The sequence below is a fragment of the Solanum dulcamara genome, chromosome 4 (genome assembly GCF_947179165.1).
Source record: "Solanum dulcamara chromosome 4, daSolDulc1.2, whole genome shotgun sequence".
Classification (NCBI taxonomy): Eukaryota; Viridiplantae; Streptophyta; class Magnoliopsida; order Solanales; family Solanaceae; genus Solanum; species Solanum dulcamara.
The window spans coordinates 6971547-6995565 of record NC_077240.1 but is presented as its reverse complement, the minus strand read 5'-3'; the positions used below and the strand labels follow the sequence as shown (position 1 = coordinate 6995565).

General features: G+C 35.8%; 2 protein-coding genes across 3 annotated transcripts; both read right to left on the bottom strand.

The window, feature by feature from the left end:
• Positions 1 to 1347: 1347 nt before the first annotated feature.
• Positions 1348 to 6577, bottom strand: LOC129885847 (putative transferase At1g60990, chloroplastic). Its single transcript, XM_055960297.1, has 12 exons — positions 6321 to 6577; positions 5236 to 5337; positions 4959 to 4992; positions 4480 to 4553; positions 4322 to 4387; positions 4163 to 4227; positions 3935 to 4022; positions 3762 to 3827; positions 2723 to 2888; positions 2438 to 2521; positions 2239 to 2366; positions 1348 to 1973 (listed from the first exon to the last, which is right to left on the bottom strand). The coding sequence occupies exons 1-12, from the start codon at positions 6552 to 6554 to the stop codon at positions 1803 to 1805; spliced, it is 1278 nt and encodes a 425-aa protein (XP_055816272.1). The 5' UTR covers positions 6555 to 6577; the 3' UTR covers positions 1348 to 1802.
• A 4605-nt stretch (positions 6578 to 11182) lies between these two features.
• LOC129885846 (uncharacterized) lies at positions 11183 to 19574 on the bottom strand. 2 transcript variants are annotated; one of them, XM_055960295.1, is made up of 21 exons: positions 19185 to 19574; positions 18357 to 18489; positions 18034 to 18170; positions 17888 to 17933; positions 17450 to 17662; positions 16808 to 17311; positions 16596 to 16730; positions 16295 to 16510; positions 16125 to 16214; positions 15798 to 16045; positions 15625 to 15713; positions 15272 to 15312; positions 14153 to 14183; positions 13946 to 14068; positions 13644 to 13861; positions 13420 to 13515; positions 13190 to 13302; positions 12908 to 13043; positions 12718 to 12822; positions 12130 to 12454; positions 11183 to 11533 (listed from the first exon to the last, which is right to left on the bottom strand). In XM_055960295.1, the coding sequence occupies exons 1-20, from the start codon at positions 19457 to 19459 to the stop codon at positions 12254 to 12256; spliced, it is 3150 nt and encodes a 1049-aa protein (XP_055816270.1). In that variant the 5' UTR covers positions 19460 to 19574; the 3' UTR covers positions 11183 to 11533; positions 12130 to 12253. The 2 variants fall into 2 exon arrangements, with proteins under 2 accessions (XP_055816270.1, XP_055816271.1); XM_055960296.1 differs by having other exon boundaries at positions 18034 to 18095.
• Positions 19575 to 24019: the final 4445 nt, after the last annotated feature.

Below are 24019 nucleotides of genomic sequence, written 5' to 3'. Positions count from 1 at the left end.
AAATGATTTGACGTCAATATGCCCCAATTATTCTTAATAAAATACTTTATTGTCACACAAACAATCAAATAATGTTGAAAATTTTAAAAGTTTTTTCAATTTTTTTTTATATCAAATTAAATTAAATTGTGTTGCATAACTTAAATTGAAATAAAGAAAGTATTATTTTCTAAAAGACAAACTAAATATTTTTTTAATTAATCACTAATGATAAAATCTTCTTCTTCTTCTTTTTCTTTCTAATTTGATTCTTCCTTTATTATTTTCTTAAGACAAAAAGGAATACTATAATTTTTGGTTATGAAATTGCAAGGAAACGCAGTGGTTTTGTTTTATTCTCTCTACGGTTTCGCTGCAACTGGTTAGTCAGTCTTGACGTCTTGACTTTATGAGAAAAAGGGCCAAAAATAAATAGAGTACTAGTAACTAAATTATACAATTAGGTAGTGGTCAATTTTTATGATACACATCAAAAGATAACCTCGTAAAAAATTATATTCTCTCCGTTTTAATTTATGTAACACAATTAAAATTCAAATAAAAATAAAATTAATTTATTTTTTTATATATATTTTTAAAATATTTTAAGTTATTAACTATTTTGATTCATAGTATTCTTTTATGTAATTTTTAAATAAATAAATTTTATTTTTTTAAAAAAATTCGAATTCACAATTAAAATTTAAAAGTTTAAATCTAAAAATTGGCTATATCACATAAATTGATGACAAAAAGAGTAATAAATTTGTTGAAATAGATTAAACTATTATATCAGTACATCACTGTGTACAACTACAAAAATAAATATTTTTTGAAACCATCGTGAACCGTGGCGAAATGGATCAATGAGATGAAATTAATTAAATTTGAAAATCTTCGTAGGTTAACTGGGACCCCATGAGAGTTTAATAGTTAGTTGTTGGTACTTGTAACATTATATTTTATGGAAAATAAAAGTCATCAAAAGTTTTAACTTCACTTTCTAAATAGCTAGCTACTAGGTACTAGTGAAAAGAAAAAATCTATCCTTGATTCTGAAAGAATATACCTCACATTAGCCATTTCCAAACTGAATTTCTATTAAGACTATCTACTGATAAAGATTTATCCTCCGTGCGTCTCAATTTATGTAGCACTGTTTGATCAACATATCTTGGAAAGAGGGAAGGACAAAATCTGTGAAGAGGGGAAGAATGATGTTTGAATATGTGTGATGATTGACATAATCTAACATGTCTTGTCCTAAAATCATAATTTAACCCTAGTCAACTTTGAGAAGTTCTCCCAAATGGCCTCAAGCTAGTTTGTTTTCACACAATACATTTATCAATAATCAATAGCAACAGATGAGGTCAAGTTGATAACTAAATTCTCAATAATAAAAAAAAGTCAATAGGTTAATGGTAAATGCATGACAATACCGAAAGAGTGTTCCAAATATTCTTCTATTACACATATGAATCTTTTTTCTACTCACCTCCATAGGTGTTAAAGCACTTGGCTCCCTGATTTCCTTTCTTCAGGAGTGCGGACGGAGGGGCCATCAGTTGGATATAATGACAACTTCAATGAAGCAAAAATGTTAAACGGCTCAAAAGATCTGGTAAGGGGTCTTCAAGGGAGCTATCGTCTAGCTTTTGGTAGAGCCATTAACAGGACAAGAACTCAAATGAGATAGTGGATGTCACAATGTCGATGTGCTACCACATATAAGCCTTCTTTGGAGGCAAAGGTAAGTTGTAATATCACATATGCTACATTTGCTGATACAGAGAGAAGATACATGCTGTCTATGTTCAGCTCTAGGATGGAGGGATTTGACGAGCGAGAAAAGGCACTTCCACCACTGTACCCTCAACATCATCACCAATAATTACACGGTCTCCCTCAGAAGCAGCTTTCCTCTTAATATAGCCAAGTCCGAGGGGCTGAGAGGCTCGTTTACCAGTTGTGAAACTCGTCACCTTGCCAACCTGCCGAAGTTCATAGCATCATCATTCTGGCAATTCTTTCCAAATGGTCATACTAGGATCGATAAAGAAAAATAATGGGATCTGATTTCAGTAATGCACTTGACAAGATGCGCATGCCATGTATTGGTTGCTATTCATCACAATTATAGTAGTCTTAGACAATTCTTCAACAAGGCATTAATTCTGTTTGATGCATTTCATTTGTTATACTGTAGCTATCACAATAGGGACTGAAAATCAATTGGAAAATCAGAAAAGCTCAAACCTTTTTCCCATTGACTGAGATAGTGCTACCAGGTTCCACAGCGGATGATACACGTATTCCCCATAGCCTTTGCTTGATGCCATCATAAGTTACAAGCCTAGAAATGGTTTCTTGGCCCTTATAGCACCCTGAATTTTTATCATATTTGATAAACCATAAACAGAAGGAAACATAACTATAGAAATAGGAGCTTCTGAACCTTTATTCAGAGAAACAGCATTCCACAGATTAGCCTCCAGAACATTAAACTCTTCTGTGAGCTCTTTACCAGGAGCTGGTTTTCCTGCATAAATTAAGACGACACAAAGCTTTCTGCATCAATATTGAGAATTAAATCAGACAGGATGTTGATTGGTTGAAACTTGAGGACATGAACCTAAAGCATAATAGGTGATCAGAACACAATGGAATCATGATCTCAACAGAAGATATTACCCGGAATATTAACCATGGAAAGAGAGAAAACCAAATTGTCTTTAATTACCTTGAAGTATCCTTAAAGTTTCCCACGCATTAGAACCCATTGGGATAGCACCATGACCTAGAAGAGCTTTCCAGACCGACTCAGCAGCAGCTGGAGACATCAGTAGTGAATAACCTTCTTCAGAGATGATATTTCCCACTCCCACAGTTATTGGCATCCCATTTACCTTCACATGTTAATTAATATCATAAGAAAAAGTAAAATGTTAAACCTCCTATTTCTTGGAAAACAGAGACACGATAATGTGCTCAAGATATTGCAATTAATCTAACATATAGGACATGAGAACAACTAAACCAACAGAAGCTAAACAGTAAGAAGTTACAGCAAGTACTTCAGTGGTAAGAAAGGACATTAACTGCAGATATTGCAGACAAATGGCATAGAAACTGTAGATATTCTCTATATTGAATTTGACAACACAAGAACAGTCATGAATGCTGCACAAGGTTGGACTTAAGAATTTGCAATTGGAAATGACAACTAAATGGATAGATACTCATGTTTCTTAATAATACAAGTGAGATTTGGTGAATTGATGCATGAACTAAAAATGACAGAGGGCAGAATTTTAACTTGAATTTTAATGGAATTTAAGAGAACACGGCTTGAATGACTTATTATACTTTTGAATGATTATTATACCCATCATTTTAGTAAATATATGTTGGTGTATTGGTGGGAAGATGTGAAAAGAGTATGAAGAAGTCACATTAAATACAAAACGATAGGAAGTAATATCATGAATGTTAATATAATTTTTTATAATTGTTGGCCTTTGCAATTTGAGGAAAGAAGTTATATCTTGCACAGACTAAGATAGTAAGTAGATCAAACAATATGGGATAGAAGGAGTATCAAATAATGTAAACCAAACAGGACAATGCTTGAATGACTTATTATACTTTTGAATGATTTATTATACCCATCATTTTAGTAAATTTATGTTGGTGTATCAGTGGGAAGATGCAAAATGGGCATGAGGAAGTCCGCATTAAATACAAAACAATAGATATCAGAGAGGGAAGTATCCAATTACACTGTAATGCTTATGTGATCCATATGGTTGTCCAACTATGTCAGCAAGACTCAGAGCTTCCATTATCTGTTTGTAATCCATTACATACAAAAGTTAGTTTTAGCTTTTAAGAGAAGAAAAAAGAAAACAAATATTATCCCTTTGCTTGACGATTAAATAGACACAGTTCTTACCTGATTACTTGTAGGCCCTACTAGTACTAACAAGGATGTTTGCTCGGTAATATCTTGAATTTCAACTTTGTCTGCAAAGAATATGTACCTATGAATAGAAGTACGACATATTGTTAAATCAGCAGGTGAGTAATGTAAAACAACTGGTTAGGCCCAAAAAACTATTCAAGCATAGGTAAGCAAGAGCGAGAGCAATCCAGAGAAAAAGCATGGAAGTTCCAAACATACCTCTTAAGCATATCAGTTATTCTTTCCCTGGTCACTGGAGAGACCACCAATGTGATTGCCGTTTTCTGTGAAATATAAGATGCACTTCCATAATAATCTAACATATGAAAGCTTAGGCACAAGAAACCAATTCTCAGCAAGGGAACTATGAAGGATTACCATAATCCAGGCATGGGCAATATCGATGGTTCTAGCAGTTGGCGTCACAAAAACAGTGTCACATCCCTACAATTCCCACTCGTGAAATATAAAAGCAGAGCACTAGTGGAGTTTCCTATTTTCATCAACCTAGCATTGTGGAAAAGCTGAGTAAATACCTGCCCTTCATGGAGAATTTCAAAATTAGCAGTACTTTGGTTGTGAAGAAACTGAAGCCTGTCTTCTCCACTAACTGTGTGAAATAAAAAAAAAGACAGAGAGTGCTAAAATAACAACTAAAAATAAGTAGCCACCAAAACAACTCCAACAAGGTAGAAAAACTTATTTCCTGTCAGTCCATAATACGTCACTAGCACGAGAACAAGTGGTAAAAGTAATTTTCACATCCATTATCCACATGACTCACACAAGGAAATAAGCACAAAACCACATTCCACAGAATTGTTTAAGTGGGAAGAAGTTACTATTTTATTAGAAGAAGAATGTGGATTAATGGAGTTACTCTTAGATACATTAAACAACTAACCTAACCTCTATTCCTCGCGTCAATAAATTATTCACAGATTAAACTTAGAGTTTTGTCTCATAAAAGAAAAACAGAATCACTTTCAGTATGAAAATATGTGGATGGATTTACCTCTTATCCTGCCATAGTGTGAAAGATCCACAACCTAGAACAAATTGAATGATACCATCAGGTCGCACTTTGCAAGCCTAAGCTGAGCAGTATACAAGTTCCCTTACAAGGCCAGGTTCAATTCCAGATATCGCAGTATAATATACAACATATGATAGAAAAGTTGGACCATAACAAATCTTTTAATCAACAGATGAAATTCATATGACAAGGAAATTTTTAATAGATAAAAGTAACTAAAATTACCAAGAAAACCTGAATCAAGCTAGATACACACCACGACACCATTCTCAACAGCATCTAATGCCTCCTCGTCATTATCGAATGTTCCTATTACCCCATCTTCTGATACCTTTGCCCCAGCAACTGTCATAGTATCCTGCAGGAAGCAAAAGAAGAAAAATTTAAACAAGCCAACTCCAAGGAGACCAAGAATGAAAGCATGTGGGAGCATCAGGTCAGTGACTCTCATCCTTCACTTGTTCATCAGGAAACATTTAGCAGACATAACAACATTTCCTTCTTGTATCCTTATTGGTTAGAAAAAAAGTTTTTTAAAGTATAACTGCCTACTGAAGTGAGACATTCCACAAGTAGGGTTGGATGGAGGCATTGGCTGGAGGGGCACCCATTACCAACAAGCCATGTCTACCTCACCCCACAAACCCCTCTTTATTACATGGAGTATTTGTTTTTTTTGTTTTTTTTTTGTTTAAGAAAGAAAGTTTTGTTTCCTTGGTAAGGTTCTGAAAGTGGGTAAGTTTATACTCTTGTTGATTGTTGTTTCCAATGAAAGTGATGAGCGGATCAGAAAGTGCACCACAAACAGTCCCCGGGTACATGCTGCTTCCGACCATCACAGATATCTAAGTATCAGGTAACTCACTCCACAAAGATTTGGACAAACAGGAAGAACTTGCCTAGTATCCCCAGTGCTGGAATTCAGACCTCGGTTAGCATTGGCTCTTCGAATGCAAGGACAACTTTTATAGTTAGATTCATTAGTTTACTCAGCGTTTCAAGTTTTACGATTGATAATCTAAATAATTCAATTAATTTCACCCAGCAATATAGTAAATTGAACAAGACAATTACATAAAATCAATTGGAAAGAAATAATTACGCTCTGGTAAAAACCCAAAATCCGCCTTGTTCACACACGTTATATCCAACTGATTTTCAAGAATCGAGAATTACCAACTTAGAACACTAAGAAACAAGTTGGATTCATTCAAGAATGTAAGAATTTGATATTTATTAAAGCCCACAATGAAGCTGACTTTCAAGAATCAAGAATTAACAACTCAGAACACTAAAGAAACAAGTTGTATTCATTCAAGAATGTAAAAATTTGGTACTTACGAGGAGGTCGTGGTCGATGGGAGGAGGAGAAAGGTCGAACGGCAGCGAAGCAGAAGAAAAAGAAAAAGAAAGGCGCCGATTAATCTTCGCCTGCGAGGCATCACGACTGAAGTAGGGCCGGTAAGCTAGTGAAGTATGATTAGCATAGCCGAGAATGGATGAAGAAGAAGAAAAGTGAAGAGAAGGAAATAACAAGTTTGCAGAGTAGCAAGACGTCATCTCTCTCGGAATCATTTTGTATTTCACACCACCCACTTTCTTTTTATAGGAACACTAATACTAAAAAATTCAACCAGATAAGAGTGTAATAATTTGTTTTTAAATTAACCAATATCGCGATTCCCTTGTCATTAACTTTTACTAATATATATATCGGGTTAAAACTACTTTTCAACTATTCGAAATAGAGCACATACATCTTTAAATTATATTCTTGTTCAAAAATACTCTTCACGTTATATTATTGGCTCAAACGGAGGGGTAGAAGTGAGTCACATTTCATTCCGTCAAGCGGAGGGGTAGAAGTGAGCTAATAGGATGACGTGAAAGGTATTTTTGAGCCAATAGTATAAAGGGAAGGGTATTTTTGAGCCAGAATATAGTTTAAGGGTATATATGCTCTGTTTTAAATAGTTGAAGGGTAATTTTGGTCATTTTCCGTATATATATATATATATTATTAATAGGAAAGATAAAGCAAGTTTGTCATGATCCAAGCCTAGGGCCTAGATGAGACACCGGAGATACGTCACCCAAGCCTCTTAGCATTCATTTAGCTTTTTTATGGGTAATGACATAAACAATAAGCGGAAATAAAAAAGGGAAATGGAACTAAGGGAGAACATCATAGAATAAGAGTCGTTATCAACTTCAAACATCACACATCTATGTCCAAACATACCTCTACTAAAGACTTGGCGGCGGCTAAAACATGTCCTTAACTCACCCTCATAATAAATGGAAACAAGTACCATGAAAAGTATCCAAAAGTCTTTACACAACAAAGCTAGAAAGGAAAGGAATATTGTTCCTGAAATATGGGAACTCACCAAAATGGTAGCCTTCAACGAACTCAACTGTCACGACCCAACCCTGTGGACCATGACTAGTGCCCGACCTGGACACTCGTAAACGTACCTATTAGGTATAGTCAAACTGAAGCTAAAATCAATATGGAAACTTACAAAAGAACTCCAAAGGTTCATAACGTCATCATATATACATATATTCGAATAACCGATCTCATAGGGAGTCATAACTGCCCAAATATAGTATGACACGCAAGCCGACAAGGCTGTCATTACAGAAGAACATATCCATGGCACATCGTATAGACAGCTGAACAAATTTATTCACAACCCACACATATGTCTACAGACCTCTAAGAGTATCGATAGCAAAATATGATTTGACAAGGTCCCGTCGTACTCCTGGATAAACATATACATACACATCATAAGATCTGTGCTAAAAGTCTAGGCTCCAAAAAAACAGAGCTCTCTAAGACGGCTGAATAGAAGTCCTAAGCTGGCGGATCACCAAAGCAAGTATTTGCACTTGCAGGCATGAAACACAGCCCCCCGAAGAAGGGGGGTCAGTACGAGATATGTATTGAGTATATAAAGAATGAAATAAACAAGAAAGATCATAACTGAAGTAGAGAATCTAGGAGACAAGTATGATAATCAAGAACTCACTGTACCTGTGCCTTATGAAACAGATCATGCATATCATTATCATATACCGTACCCGGCCCATTATGGGACTCGATGCCATAATCGTATCATCATATTATGATATCATCATATACATATACCGTACCCAGCCCTCTAGTAAAGAACTCGGTAAATAAAGTCATATCATCATTTCATCATATACATATACCGTACCCGGCCCTCTAAAAAAGGACTCGGTAAATAAAGTTGTATCATCATATTATCATATCATCATATTATCATATCATCATATACATATACCGTACCCGGCCCTCTAGTAAGGGGCTCGGTGAATAAAGTCGTGTACACGTATATCGTACCCGGCCCATCATGAGACTCGGTGAATAATGTAGTAAAATTGTGCATGATAATATACCTAGCCCGAAACTTGGTGAAAGATATAATAACAATATGCACGAGCAGAGTAGTAAGTAACCATATGCATTTAGATCATCATTTGAGACTTCATAGATAAGTAGGCTAATTAATACTTGAGTATCAGGGCGATAGTCATGTTCAGTACTATTTGAATGTCATTATGAACTATATTAAATAAAGCTTCAGGGATCATAGATACGTATTAAGATAATACGAGACAGCTTATGAAAGTTAAGGACATTAATCATTATAGAGTCTTTAAGAATAGGGACTTTCACATACCAACTACTGTCCAACGTATAGAAGACTCAAGGGCATTAGCTCAACTACTTTAAGAGTTTTAACGTCAAGAAGTGAATAAGAATCATGGATCATACTCAAAACTTATGAATGGAATTACCCCAAAGCTCATATCATATATCACTTATATTTAAGACATGCCAAAAGAAAGAAGGGATAGTTTTACATACCTTCAACGCGTATCGTAATACAATATGTATACGCTGCCCATAGTGTCTTAACCTATATTGAGACGTCAAGAACTATGGTTAAGCTACGGGAAGGTTTCAAAACGTACTCCAACGTTTGCAGCTCATTTCTAGATAATTAAGCGACATTTCCCTTATATTCAAACCAACTACATAACAATCAAGTCAACATCAACAATCACACGTTCAAGTGCTATATCAAAGTTAGCCAAGGCAAGATTCAAGAATGTTCCGAGACAGCCCACACAATATTCCAAATCAGCCCACATATTCCGACGTTCCATAATCTTTAACATAACAACTACGGCATATTCAAGTTACTCGTAATAATTTATAGTCACAACACTTCATCGAATGACCTTATAATAGCCCAACAATTACAACAACACTATAGCCTTAGCTACTCTTAGTCCTTCAATTCAACAAGAATTTAGTCCTCCAACTCAACAAGAACAACAACACAACCAAACCATATCGTTATCAATACAATACAATTATAACTTTAAATATCAAATTCCTTCACTCTTAACACATAATCCATAACAATAATAGCAACAACAACAATCAACTCAATTTAACTTAAGCAACTCCAATTCTGTCCATTTCAACACTAACACTAATCATGGAGTTTTCTTACTTCCAATTCCATTTAATACAAGTTAATCTCTTCATTACAACATCATTAGCTCCAAATTTTATGCCAAAAGAAGAAACCTTACCTCAAATTTAATTTAGGCAGATTCCATAATTAGTTGCACCATTTCATCTTCTTCAACTTGAATCTCTAACCTTGCTGCTCCTTTTAGTACTTAGAACACCTTGGAGATTAATAATTTTTATCAAGAACATGAATTCACTCGAGGGCAACCATGGCTGTGAGCTTGGCAGCCATGGTTGTTCATACTTCCTTCTCCAATTTAAGATGGATTTTAGCAATCTAATAGTGATGAAAAGAGCTGGCCATGAGCTTCAAAGGCTGCTTCCATGGCCGTGACTCTCTCTCTACTTGGTGAAGATGAGAACTTCTCTCTCTAATTCATAATTGTTGAAGATAAATTCTGAAGTGTATGACTAATCTTAGTCGTCAATTGAAGTTATATAGGCTGCCTATATTAATGACACATGTCCAACCATAATGACATGTGTCCTACTCAACCAAGCACCAATCAGATTCAGCTACATTTTGTGGGGCCCACTTAGTGGTCTAATTAAGTTAATTAATCATAATTAATTACTAATCCCCATTAAATAATCTAATCATGGTTAATTATTTTTCTAATCTCCAATAATATTTCTACTCTAATTATAATTAATTAGTAAACCGAGCAATAATAAAATCGGGAATTAAAAGCCCTTGTCTCATATCCCAAAATAATCGTGTCCTTGAACTTATGCCGATAAGCTTACAAATAATCCAATGTATAAAAATTCGGGGTAAAACATCAACTAGCCACGTGGAGATGAATGTGGAGCAACTCCCGTCCCTACATGGTGATATCATATAGGTAAAAGAGTATGCGTTAGTACTTTGAATGTACTAAGTATGTAGGCATGCAATTCAATGAAAACGTTAAAGCATTGTAAGATAAAGTACATAAGTAGATGCATGAATAAGAAATCAACATAAATAACATTAAAACGTTCATTTTGTGGGAAGATGACCGTAACCAACATTTATGACCATGCGAGCTATTACATGGAATCTAACATAACCTCCTATGTTGGCAAGAGGAGACTACTTACCGGATAGAGCTCCGTCAAACTTCATTCATTTCTTTACCATTAGGGCTATTTGTAGATCCACCAGCTAAGACTACAAGAGCTCCTATGCTGGTGCATAGTTAAAGGGACAAGGGATTGCTACTGGAATTCCCTTACCGAATCCCACATTAAGCGATTGATCAATATTTGCATCTACAAGCTAGCCACCAACAACCGAACATCTTTCTTACACAGGTCTTACCTTATTGGTCATAGCTTTTTATCCGTTAGGCAACTGTAATATGGAGGCACAAACATTTAGATTTTTTATAACAATGTCCTTTTGTTCATATTCTCAACAAACAATGATTTTTTCTTATTTTTTGTGGGTGACATAGCTGGGTCTGGACTGCTTATATCCTAAACACCACCATTCATGATGATTTACTTGCAACTCAAACAGAAAAAGTAAAAAGAGAGAAAATCAATCAGCGTAGCCATCTAATTTAGTTAGCAAGTTCAGTCCAAAAGATCTAAAAAAATTGACCTATAACGTGGACACATATTAACTATGACAAAATTTTGTTCCAAACAATAGCAAGTCATAAATTATACAGCAACCCCACCTTAAACATCAAAGAATTGTGGATATACACACTGAAGTTTTTCCAAAAAAGAACTATGTATATGAAACCTCACACAAACATAACTTCCACCAGCCCTTTCTTTTCCTAGTTTCTTTCTTTGACACCTTATAAATAATAAATAAAACAATATAAAATGGCTAACAAACCCCACCCCACTCTCCTCCATCACATCACCCTGAAAGTAGAAAGAAAAATGACACTCTTCTGTAGATTATGTCAAAATGGAAGATAATGCATCTCCATGGAAAACTTTGACACCTGACCAAAAATAAAACAACGCAAACCTGCAAAATAACAAAATTTTGAGTAAATTACTTTTGATGGACAAAGAAAGCAGAACTAAATATCCATTTATGACTTGTTCGGAGTATGGAACATTATTGGAGAAAAAAGAATGGAACAGTACACATAAAAGCCTATTAAACTTCAACTTAAAGAATTATGAGGGTAACGATGCATAGTGGATACAATATCAAAGCAAACTTGTTTTCATTCGTTATTACAACTTCAGCTGGATATCTAGAGGTAGGGACTAAATTAAGCGAGAAGTTGTTTTGGGGGAAAGTTTTAGAAAACAAGATGCGAGCTGTTGATACATGCATACTTAAATGAAACATTCTTTTTTAAATGAAGTGAACAAATCACGCTACAAGAAAACATAAATAGATCCACCGAATGCAAATCAAAACAAATCACCAGTAAGGTAGATGATAATAGCACAGTTGAGGAAGGAACTACAGATATCTCAGGTTTGTTTTTGCATAAAGATAGTTGATTAAATAATGGCATGACTTGCCGGTTGAGATGGCATTACTTGACATGTATGTTGCATAATAAGTTGCAAGGAAGAATGATAACAATGGTCTAGATAAGACTATACCTGGACGCGATCAGCCTAATTAGCTGTTCTTCCACCATGGATGCATGTCCGATGAGTAAGATAATTTTCACTATTTCAAGAACATAAAATATAAAACTTGCTCTTCTCAAAGGCGCTTTACATGTCAGCTCTGAGGTGCAATAGTTGCTAGGGCATTAGCATGTGCAGGTGAAAGATTACTCAGAAGAGGCTGCATTTGATGACCATAAATCGAAATTAGATGAGAAAATGCTCTTCCGACATGAGCCTTGACTTCAGGGGTTTCAACAGGTGACATGGCAACCTGGGCAAAAACATTTACCAACTCTGGAACCAAAGATAGGATCTGCATATTCACAAAACAAACAGAAGTAAAAACGCGTTTAATATTACATTCCACAGAAGATGAAGACATAAAGGAAACAAGAATGATAATTAACATGACAGAAAAGATACAAAACATACCCAAGGACCAAAGTAATCCCACAAGGGGGGATCTGGGGAAGGTGGTGTATATGCAGCCTTACCCCTACCTTATAAAGGTAGAGAGTCTGTCTCGACTCAAGAAAAGCACATCAACATGACAGGTAAGATAAGACAAGAAAATACCTGAGAGTTAGACGACAAAACAAGATTGCATATGCAACTGTAGACTGTCATGGATTCTTCATGATCTTCTTTTAGAGGAAGAACTTTCAAGAAAACAGGTAGCACCTAAAGAAAGTACAACATATAACGACCATAGCAAATAGAGGGAAACCTTTGAAGCCAAAAACAATAGAAAGGTCAAATTCTATACCTGATTCAGTGGGATTGTCTCTGGATGAACCATTATCATTCTTGCCACCGCACCAGCAGCATTGTCTCTCACTGCATTATCTGGCTCAGCTTCGCCAAATAATGGATAAAGGCCCCGTAAGGCATCTCCATAATATCTAGAATAAAGTGAATAAATCAGATTTAGATGTGCCAACAAAGAAGGCAAATGGTAAATAAATCAGTGGCTACAACCACACAAACTCAGAACATAAATTAGGAACAGAAGTAGATGGGTAAACAAGGTGTGCAACCGAAAGCATACTTCAAAGCAGCATCACCACCATTTTTGCACAACTCGCCAACACAAAATGCTGCATTCCTTCGGTTTGTAGCATCCGCTGAAGCTAATTCTTTGAGTACCAGGGACATCACAGTCTGAAGCATGATTAATATTCCCCAATTCAGTTGCAGAACTATCAAAGAAAAAGTGTGTGTGTGTGTGTATTGGAAAGGAGAATAAAAGAGCCAATTAACTAGATTTATAAATTTTACATCAATATAGCCACCAATAGGAGCACCCATGTGTTGAGCAACTTCTGCAAGGGTTGCAACGACCATGGTCCGATCTTGAGGTGGGCGCGATGCTTTCTGCAATTGCAGGGGTTATGACATGAAACACTGCGACTAAAGCTGATTCTCTAAGGCAAAAGACAGAAAAAACATGATGAGTTCGAAGAAGTTGACAAAATTGTAGGGGGGAGCATCCCCAAACTCACTGCAAATTTCATCAAAGGTTCGAACAGCTTTGAAAAGATTGGAGCAAAATGGGAACCCATGGCCTTAGCGAATGCAGGGAGAAGATCAGAAACAGCATCCATTAGCACTTCGTCATGTTCACTGTCGTCATCATCAGCTTCACTATCCGATTCTACAAGTTGACAAGCAGACTGCTCACGTAACAGAACTACAGTTGCCTCAACAAGCTGAGTGATATCTATAAAGACGGAAAAAACAAGTTAATACTGAATTTATTTTTAATGACTGGAGAACCTGAAGGAATTAAAATGTGCACACTTACAGGGCTCAACAGCCATGTAACCAAAATCCTTCACGATATCAGCAACAGCCATACAAGCTTGCGCAACAACTTCTTTGTCGTCATCTTCAATCATTGTCTTTATATAAATTTTCATCACAGTATCTGCAAAGCAAAACATTTTTAAACACTCAGATGATATATTTGTACCACAGATTATATGACTGACACAGAGTAGATAAATCATACCAAGAACTTCTTTTGTCTTTGTTATTCCCTCCTGCCAAAGAGGAAAAATAAATAAATGAAGCAGTCATTAACATCAGAGATATTATCATACATCACTAATTTAATTTAAAGCTTAAATAAACATGCTAATTAAATCGTAAAATGTGTGAACTTCAGCCTAAGGCAGCACAATTACTTCAATCGCTCAACCTATACTAAATGAGTTTCAGATGCTCGTTTCTATCCAGGACTTGCTATGCATTACTACAAGCTTTAACAGTATCACTGCATATTTAACAGCACAAAAAGTAGCCATGTAATACCTCAACTTCAAACATTTACTTGGAGGGGGGAAAGAAGTTCTTGAAGTTTCATCCACTAAATGAGAATTTGCATTTCTTATGTGGAAATCACTGTTTAGATACTCCAGGAGGTCTTACAATGTATTTTTACCCCTCCCTCTAAGGGAATGTAGCTTTCTATCTCATTTTCAAGTTTAGGTCAAAAAGTGACAAAGTTTACAAAAATATCATACATAAATCTAGCTTCAAAACTGAACGAGACTACAGTAGTCAAGGTATATGGTTACATTACTGTAAATGAGAATATTCGGCAATCTGTCTACATAGGAAGATACTGAATCATACTTAAATATATTTTTGATGTAAAAGACTTGCAAGACAGTGCTGTCAAGGACATGGAGCATTCTAACAATATAAACTAACCATATATAGATTCCAAGGATCTTTGTTGAGCCTCGTGAATTTCTCTGATAATTTTTGTAATCTGGATAACCCCCTCAGGTTTAATGCAGGAGTAGCAAGGAGAAAGCTAAGCAAACTCAAACTAACCCAAAGAAGAGCCCGTCGAAAAAAACACAGAAAAATATTTTGTGTATCAGCTTTACGGCACATAACCTCTAGCACTACTTATGAATAACTTATAATACACCCAAATCTTCAGCAGATTGACCACAACAAACATGAAAATTCATAAATTACAACAGCAGATGCATCATTAGAACTTTACAGCTGTCAAAAATCCATTGAAAAAGGCTGATCGACAAAAAGCATCAACTGCTTGCAATTATAAATGATAAACTAAATACAACAATGATGGATGAGATAGATCATTACTCACATTATGACCTTGCAATGCTGCTTGTGTAGCTATCAAGATATCTGCAATCAAAGAGATCCAGAAAAGAGCACTTATGGACTAGCTTTAGCTTGTACTGTAATTTTGAAAATAAAATGGCATCATCTTATAAATTACCACAGTAATTAAAACTAGTATCAGATATTTATAAACCCTGTAAACTTGATCACATAGAGATATTCAAAATCAAGTTTCTAATAACACATGAAATAGCTGTATAGACAGACTGACATGTTATATAACATACAAATATATATACCCCAGGTCAAGCATCCAAACTGCAAATGCTAATATTAAGATGAAATCAATAGAGAAAGCAGCCCATTACTACTCACATTTGAGAGAAATAATGGCTTGCATTCGAACGTCCTCATGGAAATAGCCAGAATGCCTCACTAAAATCTTAAGTGACTCTTCCAAGTAACTTGAGTTACATTAAGGAATCCAGAAAACCAGTAGCATCAATGTCATACAAGATAAGCTTGTGTATGTATTGAGAAAAGGATACGGCGCATAACAACTTTTTGTATGTAAAGCAAATAAGCCAAGGGCTTGAGTTGCAGCTGCCTTTTCATCTAGCACACCAGTTCTTATACTGATATTACGAACCCTAGGTTCATCATGCACTTCATCATCAGATGACACACCGCCAAATCCATGAACATTTTCATCTTCATCGGAATCATCAATATCAACAGCAGAACCATCATCTAGGTTGCAGGAGGTGAATGCCAGAGGAACGACATGTGGAAGGTACTGTTTCAAAAAAAAAAAAGAGTAAGTTATAGAAGAGAAAACAGCATGTAATGTATAAAGATCCAATCATCAGTGATACCTGAGCGAATCCTTCATCTAAAATTTCCGCTATATTGCTAAAGAAACCATGAGTATATTCCCGAAGCTCGCTAAACTCCAAACCAAAACCCTGATAGCATCAAAAACCATCAAGAATTGTTTTTAAATTTGAAAGCAACCCTAAATGTGAGAGCTTATAAAGAATCTCACTGAAATTGCAGCTTCAATGAAAGGCGGCAAAACTGGTTCCATCATTGTCCTGCCAACAGACATTGCAACCATCCCAACCAATTCAGTAGCCCTAGCTCGTGAAAGGAGGTCTTCATCATTTGTAAGCACCATGAAAACTTTCATCAACTCCAGTACTCTTTCAGCATAGGGCACAAATGCTTGTTCAGCAGCAGATGCAACTGAACCAATAGCAGACTGCAATAAAATACGTTGTTACAAGGTGACGCAGCTTCAGACTAGAAAAACAAAACTATTTTTAAACATCTGAAAAGGCACTTACCATGCAAGTTTCCTGCAAATTACGAGGGCTACTTTGGAGAGCACCAAGTAATTTTCCCATCAAAGGATCCAGGAAAGGAAGAATTTCTTCACCCATGTTCTCACAAAATGCGGCCAATGCATAGTAAGACTTCTCCTGCACAAGAACAGAAACCATTTTTGAAGAAATAGGAACCAGTGGAAGATCTTAACTATTTCTTAGCATGTTCGCACCTTAACTTCATCAGATACATCCTCTACAGCATTTAAAATGCATGGGAGGACACTTTCATAGTGAGAAACTATCTCAGGCTGCAGATACTCAGCAAATTGGCCCAAGGCAAATGAAGCAGCTCCTCTCACCATTTGCTCAGGATCTCTCAGAGACCCCAAGACAATGTGTAGAATAGGTTCCAGTTTTTTCTTCATAAGTTCCAAACAGCCCTCAGAAATGACACCTAAAGCAGTAACCGAAGCTTCCCGAAACTTCCCATTTGGACTTTGACTGCTTAAAGAAGCAAACTCAAGAACAGGTGGGAATACATGTTTAGACAAATTCAGGGCCATGGTATCAATTACTTCTGCAGCAGCTCGGTCTGGAGCAAGATCATCATCTTCATTTCTGTCTGTAGACTCAGCAAGCAATGGACACATAACTTGCAAAATTGGTGTTACTAGCTTGTACTTTTTAAGAGAATTGGACTTGTACTTTGATAGCCACGAGATTATTTGAATAGCCTGAAAAATGAACCAACAATTCAAAGTAAAACACTTAAGAACCAGTAACAGACGTAGAACAGGTAAAAACATTGTGCAAACATCACAACATCCAAGTACCAACAGTTCCACTAAGCTGTAACCATATCAGGTTCCTACCTGATGGCGTGTGTTCGACTCCAAATTTGGACTTGAACAAACTTCAAGAGAAAACTGAACTATTGCTTTAACTGAATCCCCAAGTAAAGGTGCCGGAGATTCTATTAGCTCATCAAATATTTCAAAAGCAAGCACAGCAACATCTTCATCGCCTGAAGCAAGACACTGTCTTGACACATTCAAAATGCTAGGGATAAACTCTCGAAACTTGATCTGCAGGCAGGAAACAGGAACAGACACATTCTCAGGATAAGATGGCAGTTGAGATATTTTAAAACTAACGAGCATTGTTAATTATTCTCAAGACTCAAAAAGATTTTATGTGATCCCAAGTTTTCTCTAACAATATTTAATTTTAAAAAAAAAACTTTACAATAAATTGAAACATGGAGAAGCTGCATTAGCGATAAGATAGCATAATGAACAAAACATACTCACCACTTCTGCCTCATCATGAGTAAACTCCAGAAAAGATCCAACTGCCCTGTTAACACGATTTAATTCCACTTGCGGTTAAGAATTATAATATGTAGTTTCTGGATCAAGAAATTCAGCAGTTCTAAAGATTTTCAAACAAACATTACTTGAGAGCTGCAACTCTGACACGATTACTTGTTTCGTCTTGAAGGCACTTGAGCAGCAATGACTGCAGATCAGCAAAATATGGTTGAAAAGAATTCCCAATAGTTTCAGTCAAGGAACTGAAAAGAATTAAAGCCACCTTGCATCATCAAAACAATGAAACAACCATCAGTCCACTAAACTAAATAATCCTACAGGTAATTGCAGAAGATGGGACAGAAGGCATCATTATCCCAATCCAAAGGAAGGGGAAGATTGAAAACAAAGGGACCATATCAAGTGTTCATCTAACCAAAACATGTGATGGCAATCAAGTATAGAATACCTCTCTGTGATCTTCTTGTGCACTTTGACTGCACTGGAACAAATATGGCAACAAATCTGACCACTCTCCAGCTGGAACTGCATATTTTGCAACGATACTAATCACATTTGCACTAGCTCGCCTCACCGGAGGACTGAAAAATGAGTATCACATTAGATCAGTATGATTTGCAGGCAAAATATCATCTTTTCAAGCTTCCATTAGAGGCCTAATAACAGCATCTAAGCAACGCAATTCGATGCCTCTCCGGAAAAAAAAATGTAAAGGTCGTGTGATCTAAAAATTTTCTCAGACAGACGCACACATATGTATCATTGAGTAAATTACCACAGAAAGTGTAACTCTATTCTAATTAGGTTGCTTGACAAATCGCTGATTCTTCCATCCATATTATGAGAATAAACAGTTAACAAAATTGACTTCACCAGTCAAAATATAATCTCCTTCACAATGAATTAAAAGCTCAACGAAAAGTCTCTTAGTTCTGCAAAAACTTGTATACCGTTAACAGTACATGTGTTATACTCTATACTTTGATCAGAAACTCATTCTCAGACATAAGAGAAAACCGAATTACTCAAAAAGAATTGGAGAACTGTAAGAACTCTCAGTTCATTCTAATCCAGCAGATTTTATAAAGTAATACCACGGTTGTTTTTTGAAAAATGTGGATACAAAAGCGCATGCAAATCTAAATAGAGCGCCTAGAAAATTAGTTGCAGCAAATAAATTCAGAATACTAAATAGCAAAAATGTGTCGTGCACAGCGCTCAGCCAATTATAAGTACTGCATTTGAAACAAAAAAGTGAAATAATGAACCAAAGGACCTGTGTTCCATAGTTATGGTCTCAATTAGTGACTGTTTCACGAGCTGACGGAGTTGAGGAGATAGCTTAGCCCAGTGGCCAGTGATCTTCTTACGGAGAAGTACCGCCGCAAGCTGCCGAACATTAGGCGTTTTGGCAGTACGGAGATGATGAATCAGTGATGGAACCACCTGAGGATCCTTTGCAAGACGCTTTATTTGGTCCTCGGCTTGTCTTCTAGCATCATTGTCAGGCATCAGAAATTGAATCAATAATAGCTCCAGTGACTGCGCCATGGCTCTCTCTTCGATACCTTGAAGCTTTTCTGTAAAGGTGAAAGCGGCTGCGGAGGAGAGAAACCCTGCGGCGGGAGTTGAGGGTTTTGGTTTATATATTACAGAGGGAACTAAAGGGGAATATTATGACTTTCTATTGTGGGGCTTCGTGCTGACGGGGCTTTGCTTGTCTACATAGCCGGAAACGTCGTCGGCATGCGTCAACTTGATTTGGCACCAAATAAAACGTTTTCTTTTTTTCCATAATTGGGTTTTTAATGATTTTAATAGAAATATTTACATTTAGAGCTTGTTTGGATTGACTTATAAGTTGTTTTTAGTTTTTTTGTGCTTAAAATAAGCTTCAATAAATAATAAAATTTGTTTGGATGGAATTATTTTAAACAACTTATGAGTTGAAAACAGCTTATAAATCAAAAAAAATAAGTTGAATTATACCTACTTTTTTTTAATTTATAAGCAGTTTTCAAAAATTACTTAAAATAAATTCATCACTCTTAGTTGGCGAGTACTTTTTAAAAATATTTAATTATTTTAACTTTAAATTCCAAATTACTTGTACAAATAGACATTAAGGACTTAATTTTAATATCTAATGTTTAATAATTTCATCAAAACACTCTTTAATTTATATCCACTAATGAAATATGGAAAAAACGTACATGTAAAAAATTCATGAAAAAATATTGGTGATCACTTTATTACTATGAGAGTATATTTCATATTTGACAAAATTATAATTATAATTAATTATATGTTTTTTTTCGCCTTGTTTGTCGGGTTTCGTCATTTGAACTCTTGTGCGAAGTGACTTGATTTCTACTAAATTTATTTATTATTCACTTTGACATTAAACTCATGCACACACGAATTTAAATGAATTTGGTGTTTATCAAAAAATTTTAAAAGAAAATTGTTATTTTATTTGACTAGTTTTATTTTTTGTTTTAAATGAATTACAAAGTGTGAAGGTATTTTTTTAGATTTCTTCTTTCAATGATTTTTGGTTGTCTTGTCTAATCTCTTTATTTCTTTTTCGGATTGGATCTACACAATTTTTTCGATATTTTCTTTGAATTGCTAACTTTACGGTAGAGTACTCAATCATAACATGTTGCTCACTTAAGTGTATCTCCACAAAATTGGCTTAGCTTCTACTCCAACACGATTTCTTTGGCATACTCAAGTCGAAAATACAGATCTTATTTTATTTCATTGCTCTAGTGCAATGCAACTTTGATTTCTTTCATAAAAAATAACAAAAAAAGATATTATAAATATTGATGCACAAGAGATTATTATACTACTCAACAACATGAATTAATTTTATGTTAATCCCAATACTAATAATAAGTACTTTCTTCATAAGTTGATTAGTCCACTGATCGAACATGCATATATAGAGCAGATATAGTAGCCGCAGTCATCTAACACTTTATCATTAGTTATTGTTTCGAAGCAACTACTTACTTTTATCATCATATTACTGAAAAAGTATAAATCTCAAACCACTAAAACTAGACATATAATTAACTCTCATGCTCTCGAGGTTCTCTCCTGTAATGACTCAGTAACGAGTCCCCTAGGACATTTTCTAGTACTGCTAATAAATGTTTAGCATAAGTAACACCAATTTGGTAGTGTTTGTTTGGTGTCTCGCTTTTTCTATGCTTACTATGTTAAAAAGTGTGAAATTAAAAGAGAAAAATTCATAAATAGTTAAAACTAGAAACATAATGAGCCTCCTTACCCAATGTTTGGCTAATTAAATAATGTAACTACAATTTAAATAGTTATCATGTTTATGATTTGTATATCTCGCGTGACTATTAAATATTTATACAAATATGACTCTCAACTTAATTAATGATATACAATAATTTCAAGCACAACCTACGAATCACGAGAAAAATCTCATGAATCACCCACTGTATTTATATTAATTGATTTTCTGTTTGTATTTTTTTAATATAAAAATTACATGAAAATTATATTGAATTGTATTTGTGTCGATTGATTTCTTATTGTATTTTTGTGTTTCAAAATTATAATAAGATCTGATTGATTTGTATTTGTATATATTGATTTTCTATTTGTATTTTTTTGTGTTTCTGCAGATTACAAAAATCTAATGTCTTCTCCGACGGCTACTGTCTTCTCCGACGAGCTCCTCCGGCGATGCCCTTCTTGCAAAGTCCTTCAACGAACTCCGCTAGGCAAGATCTATAAGTCCCCAGATTTGATACTTTTGTAACTTCTTCTTCTTCTTCTTTATTTGTTCCCGGTAAAGCTTTTCGGCAAACTCTTCCTTCTTCTTCTCCTTTAATTTTCGGCAAAGCTTTTCGTCTTGCATTTTTCGGCCTCTTTAAGTAGATTCCGGCAACGTCCAAACTTTGCCGGTCAGACTCTTCGCCGGTCTCCTTCGGCCAGACTCTTTCTTCGGGACAGGTTATATCTTTCCTTTCCTTCCTTTCTTGAACTGCTTATTGGTGTTCCATACCATATTGTTACTATCATTGCTTAATCAATTGCTTACTGTTCTTGTTTTCTGCCTATTAGTTAGTGCGTTTTATCTCCATTCTAAATTCTATATTGTCAAGTACTATCTCGTTGCTTGTATTCTCTAGACTAATTGGTTCTCAGTTTATCACTTTGCATTTCATATCTTTTAGTGGCTTTGGCATCTGCATTTGTTTGTATTATTTAACTGCATAAACTTTGTATTTCATATCTTTTAGTGGCTTTGGCATCTGTATCTACATTTGTTTGTATTATTTAACTGCTACTGTAGTTATATATATTCTTAACAGTTATAGTTACATTTTGCTGACTTTAGATCTTTGAATAATTCATTAGTTCATACGCGTTTTCGTGGCTTTGGATAGTGATGGTAGACTAGGGTCATGTTCTCGCTCGGGGACGGGAACGAGAGTAAGGAGGGGTAAATGGGTGAAATGAGCGTATAGACTGAGAGTAGGTTCTTGGAACATTGGGACGTTGACGGGAAAATCCATAGAACTAGTTAAGATGTCCAAGAGACCAAATGGGTAGGTTCTAAAGCAAAGGAGGTAGACGGGTATAAGTTTTGGTTCTCCGGTAGATCGAAGTATAGAAATGGGGTAGGCATTTTAGTCGATAGTGATTTAAGGGATCAGGTGATAGATGTTAGGAGAGTCACTGATAGGATGATGTCGATTAAGGTGGTCGTTGAAGGGATCACGTTGAACATTATTAGTGCTTATGTGCCGCAAGCGGACTTAGGCGAGGAGGATAAGAGGCTCTTTTGGGAGGATTTGGATGAGTTAGTGGAAGGTATACCGCCTACTAAAAAGCTTTTCGTGTGAGGGGAAGTGAAGTACATTAATGATGAGCATGGAAAATTCTTGATAGAGGAGACCCTCGTTAAATAGAGATGACAGTCATACATCCATAAACTCTTGAATGAAGAAGGGGACAGAGAGATTGTGTTGGGAGATTTGGAATATACAGGGAGGTGTCATAGGAGATTCCAACGCACAAAGAGGAATGTGTGGGTGAGGAAGCCAAACAATATCAACAGGATCCTTGCTCCAGAACTAACAACTCCTCCACCACAGATTTTCTCCACAGTTTTGCTCCCCTTGAATCATGTTCCCCAATCATGATTGGAACATAGACTAACGGAACACATGTTGAGCATAGGACTCCAAATCAATGGACAGGGCATGGTCCTCCAGATAGAGGACCCCCGCTACTTGGCTCAAATAGTAACAGTGGGCTTGAGAATTGGGATGGAGAACATTGCAAATCACACCTGACTGACTAACTCAGCGCAACATGCACCACTATATTCTTTAATCCCCAACACTTGGAACCCACAAAACATAGACAACCTACTCAATATGAATCCCCCTCTTTTTTTAAGCCATCAACTACCACCAATTCCAACCCAACTGTATCAATATGGAAGTGAACTATCAGACGAATTCACAAAATTTCGTCATGATGTCAAACCCAGTGAACTACTATGCCAACAACAATGCCCAGGGTTATACACATGTGTTGATCCCTATGCAGAATCAGAGGAATATAACATAAAGGGAACAAACATATGTGTCACCCCCTCAAGCTACACAAAATCTAATGGCATCACCAACACTGAACCAACCAGTGAGGGAAGAGGAGGAAGAAGAGGTAGGATTCAAAACAGAAAATGTAGTCCAGTATAAGATGCTAAGATCAGAAAAAATAATAGTGTTCAAGAAAAAAAAAGAAAAAAGATTCATCTTACGCTTCCCGGTGAAATTAAGGAGCTCAATCACTATAAGGACTTTAACACCTCCTCAAAGGATTTACAAGTATGCAATGATAATGGTTCCAACACTATTTGCCAACTATATGTGGGGCAACAAAGAAAGTTCAAACAATCAGAGTTCTCAAAGGGGAGGGAGCTCACAAATTCTGAACTCTAATATGATAATCATCGTATGAAACTATAGAGGAACAGGAAACAAAGATTTTAGAAGAGCTTTCAGATCAATTCTCGACTACAATAAGCCAAGCTTAGTTGCTTTGCTTGAG

Bases quoted from the DNA above. Each gene is read 5' to 3' on its own strand.
- LOC129885847 (XM_055960297.1), bottom strand. From the start codon at position 6,554: ATGATTCCGAGAGAGATGACGTCTTGCTACTCTGCAAACTTGTTATTT. The intron at 4,388-4,479 runs GTATTTACTCAG...TGGGAATTGTAG, and splicing joins AAATTCTCCATGAAGGGCAG to GGATGTGACACTGTTTTTGT. The intron at 2,522-2,722 runs GTAATTAAAGAC...TAATTTATGCAG, and splicing joins AACTTTAAGGATACTTCAAG to GAAAACCAGCTCCTGGTAAA.
- LOC129885846 (XM_055960295.1), bottom strand. From the start codon at position 19,459: ATGGCGCAGTCACTGGAGCTATTATTGATTCAATTTCTGATGCCTGAC. The intron at 16,215-16,294 runs GTGAGATTCTTT...TGATGCTATCAG, and splicing joins TCATTGAAGCTGCAATTTCA to GGTTTTGGTTTGGAGTTTAG. The intron at 13,303-13,419 runs GTAAAATTTATA...ATCATGCTTCAG, and splicing joins CTATTGGTGGCTATATTGAT to ACTGTGATGTCCCTGGTACT.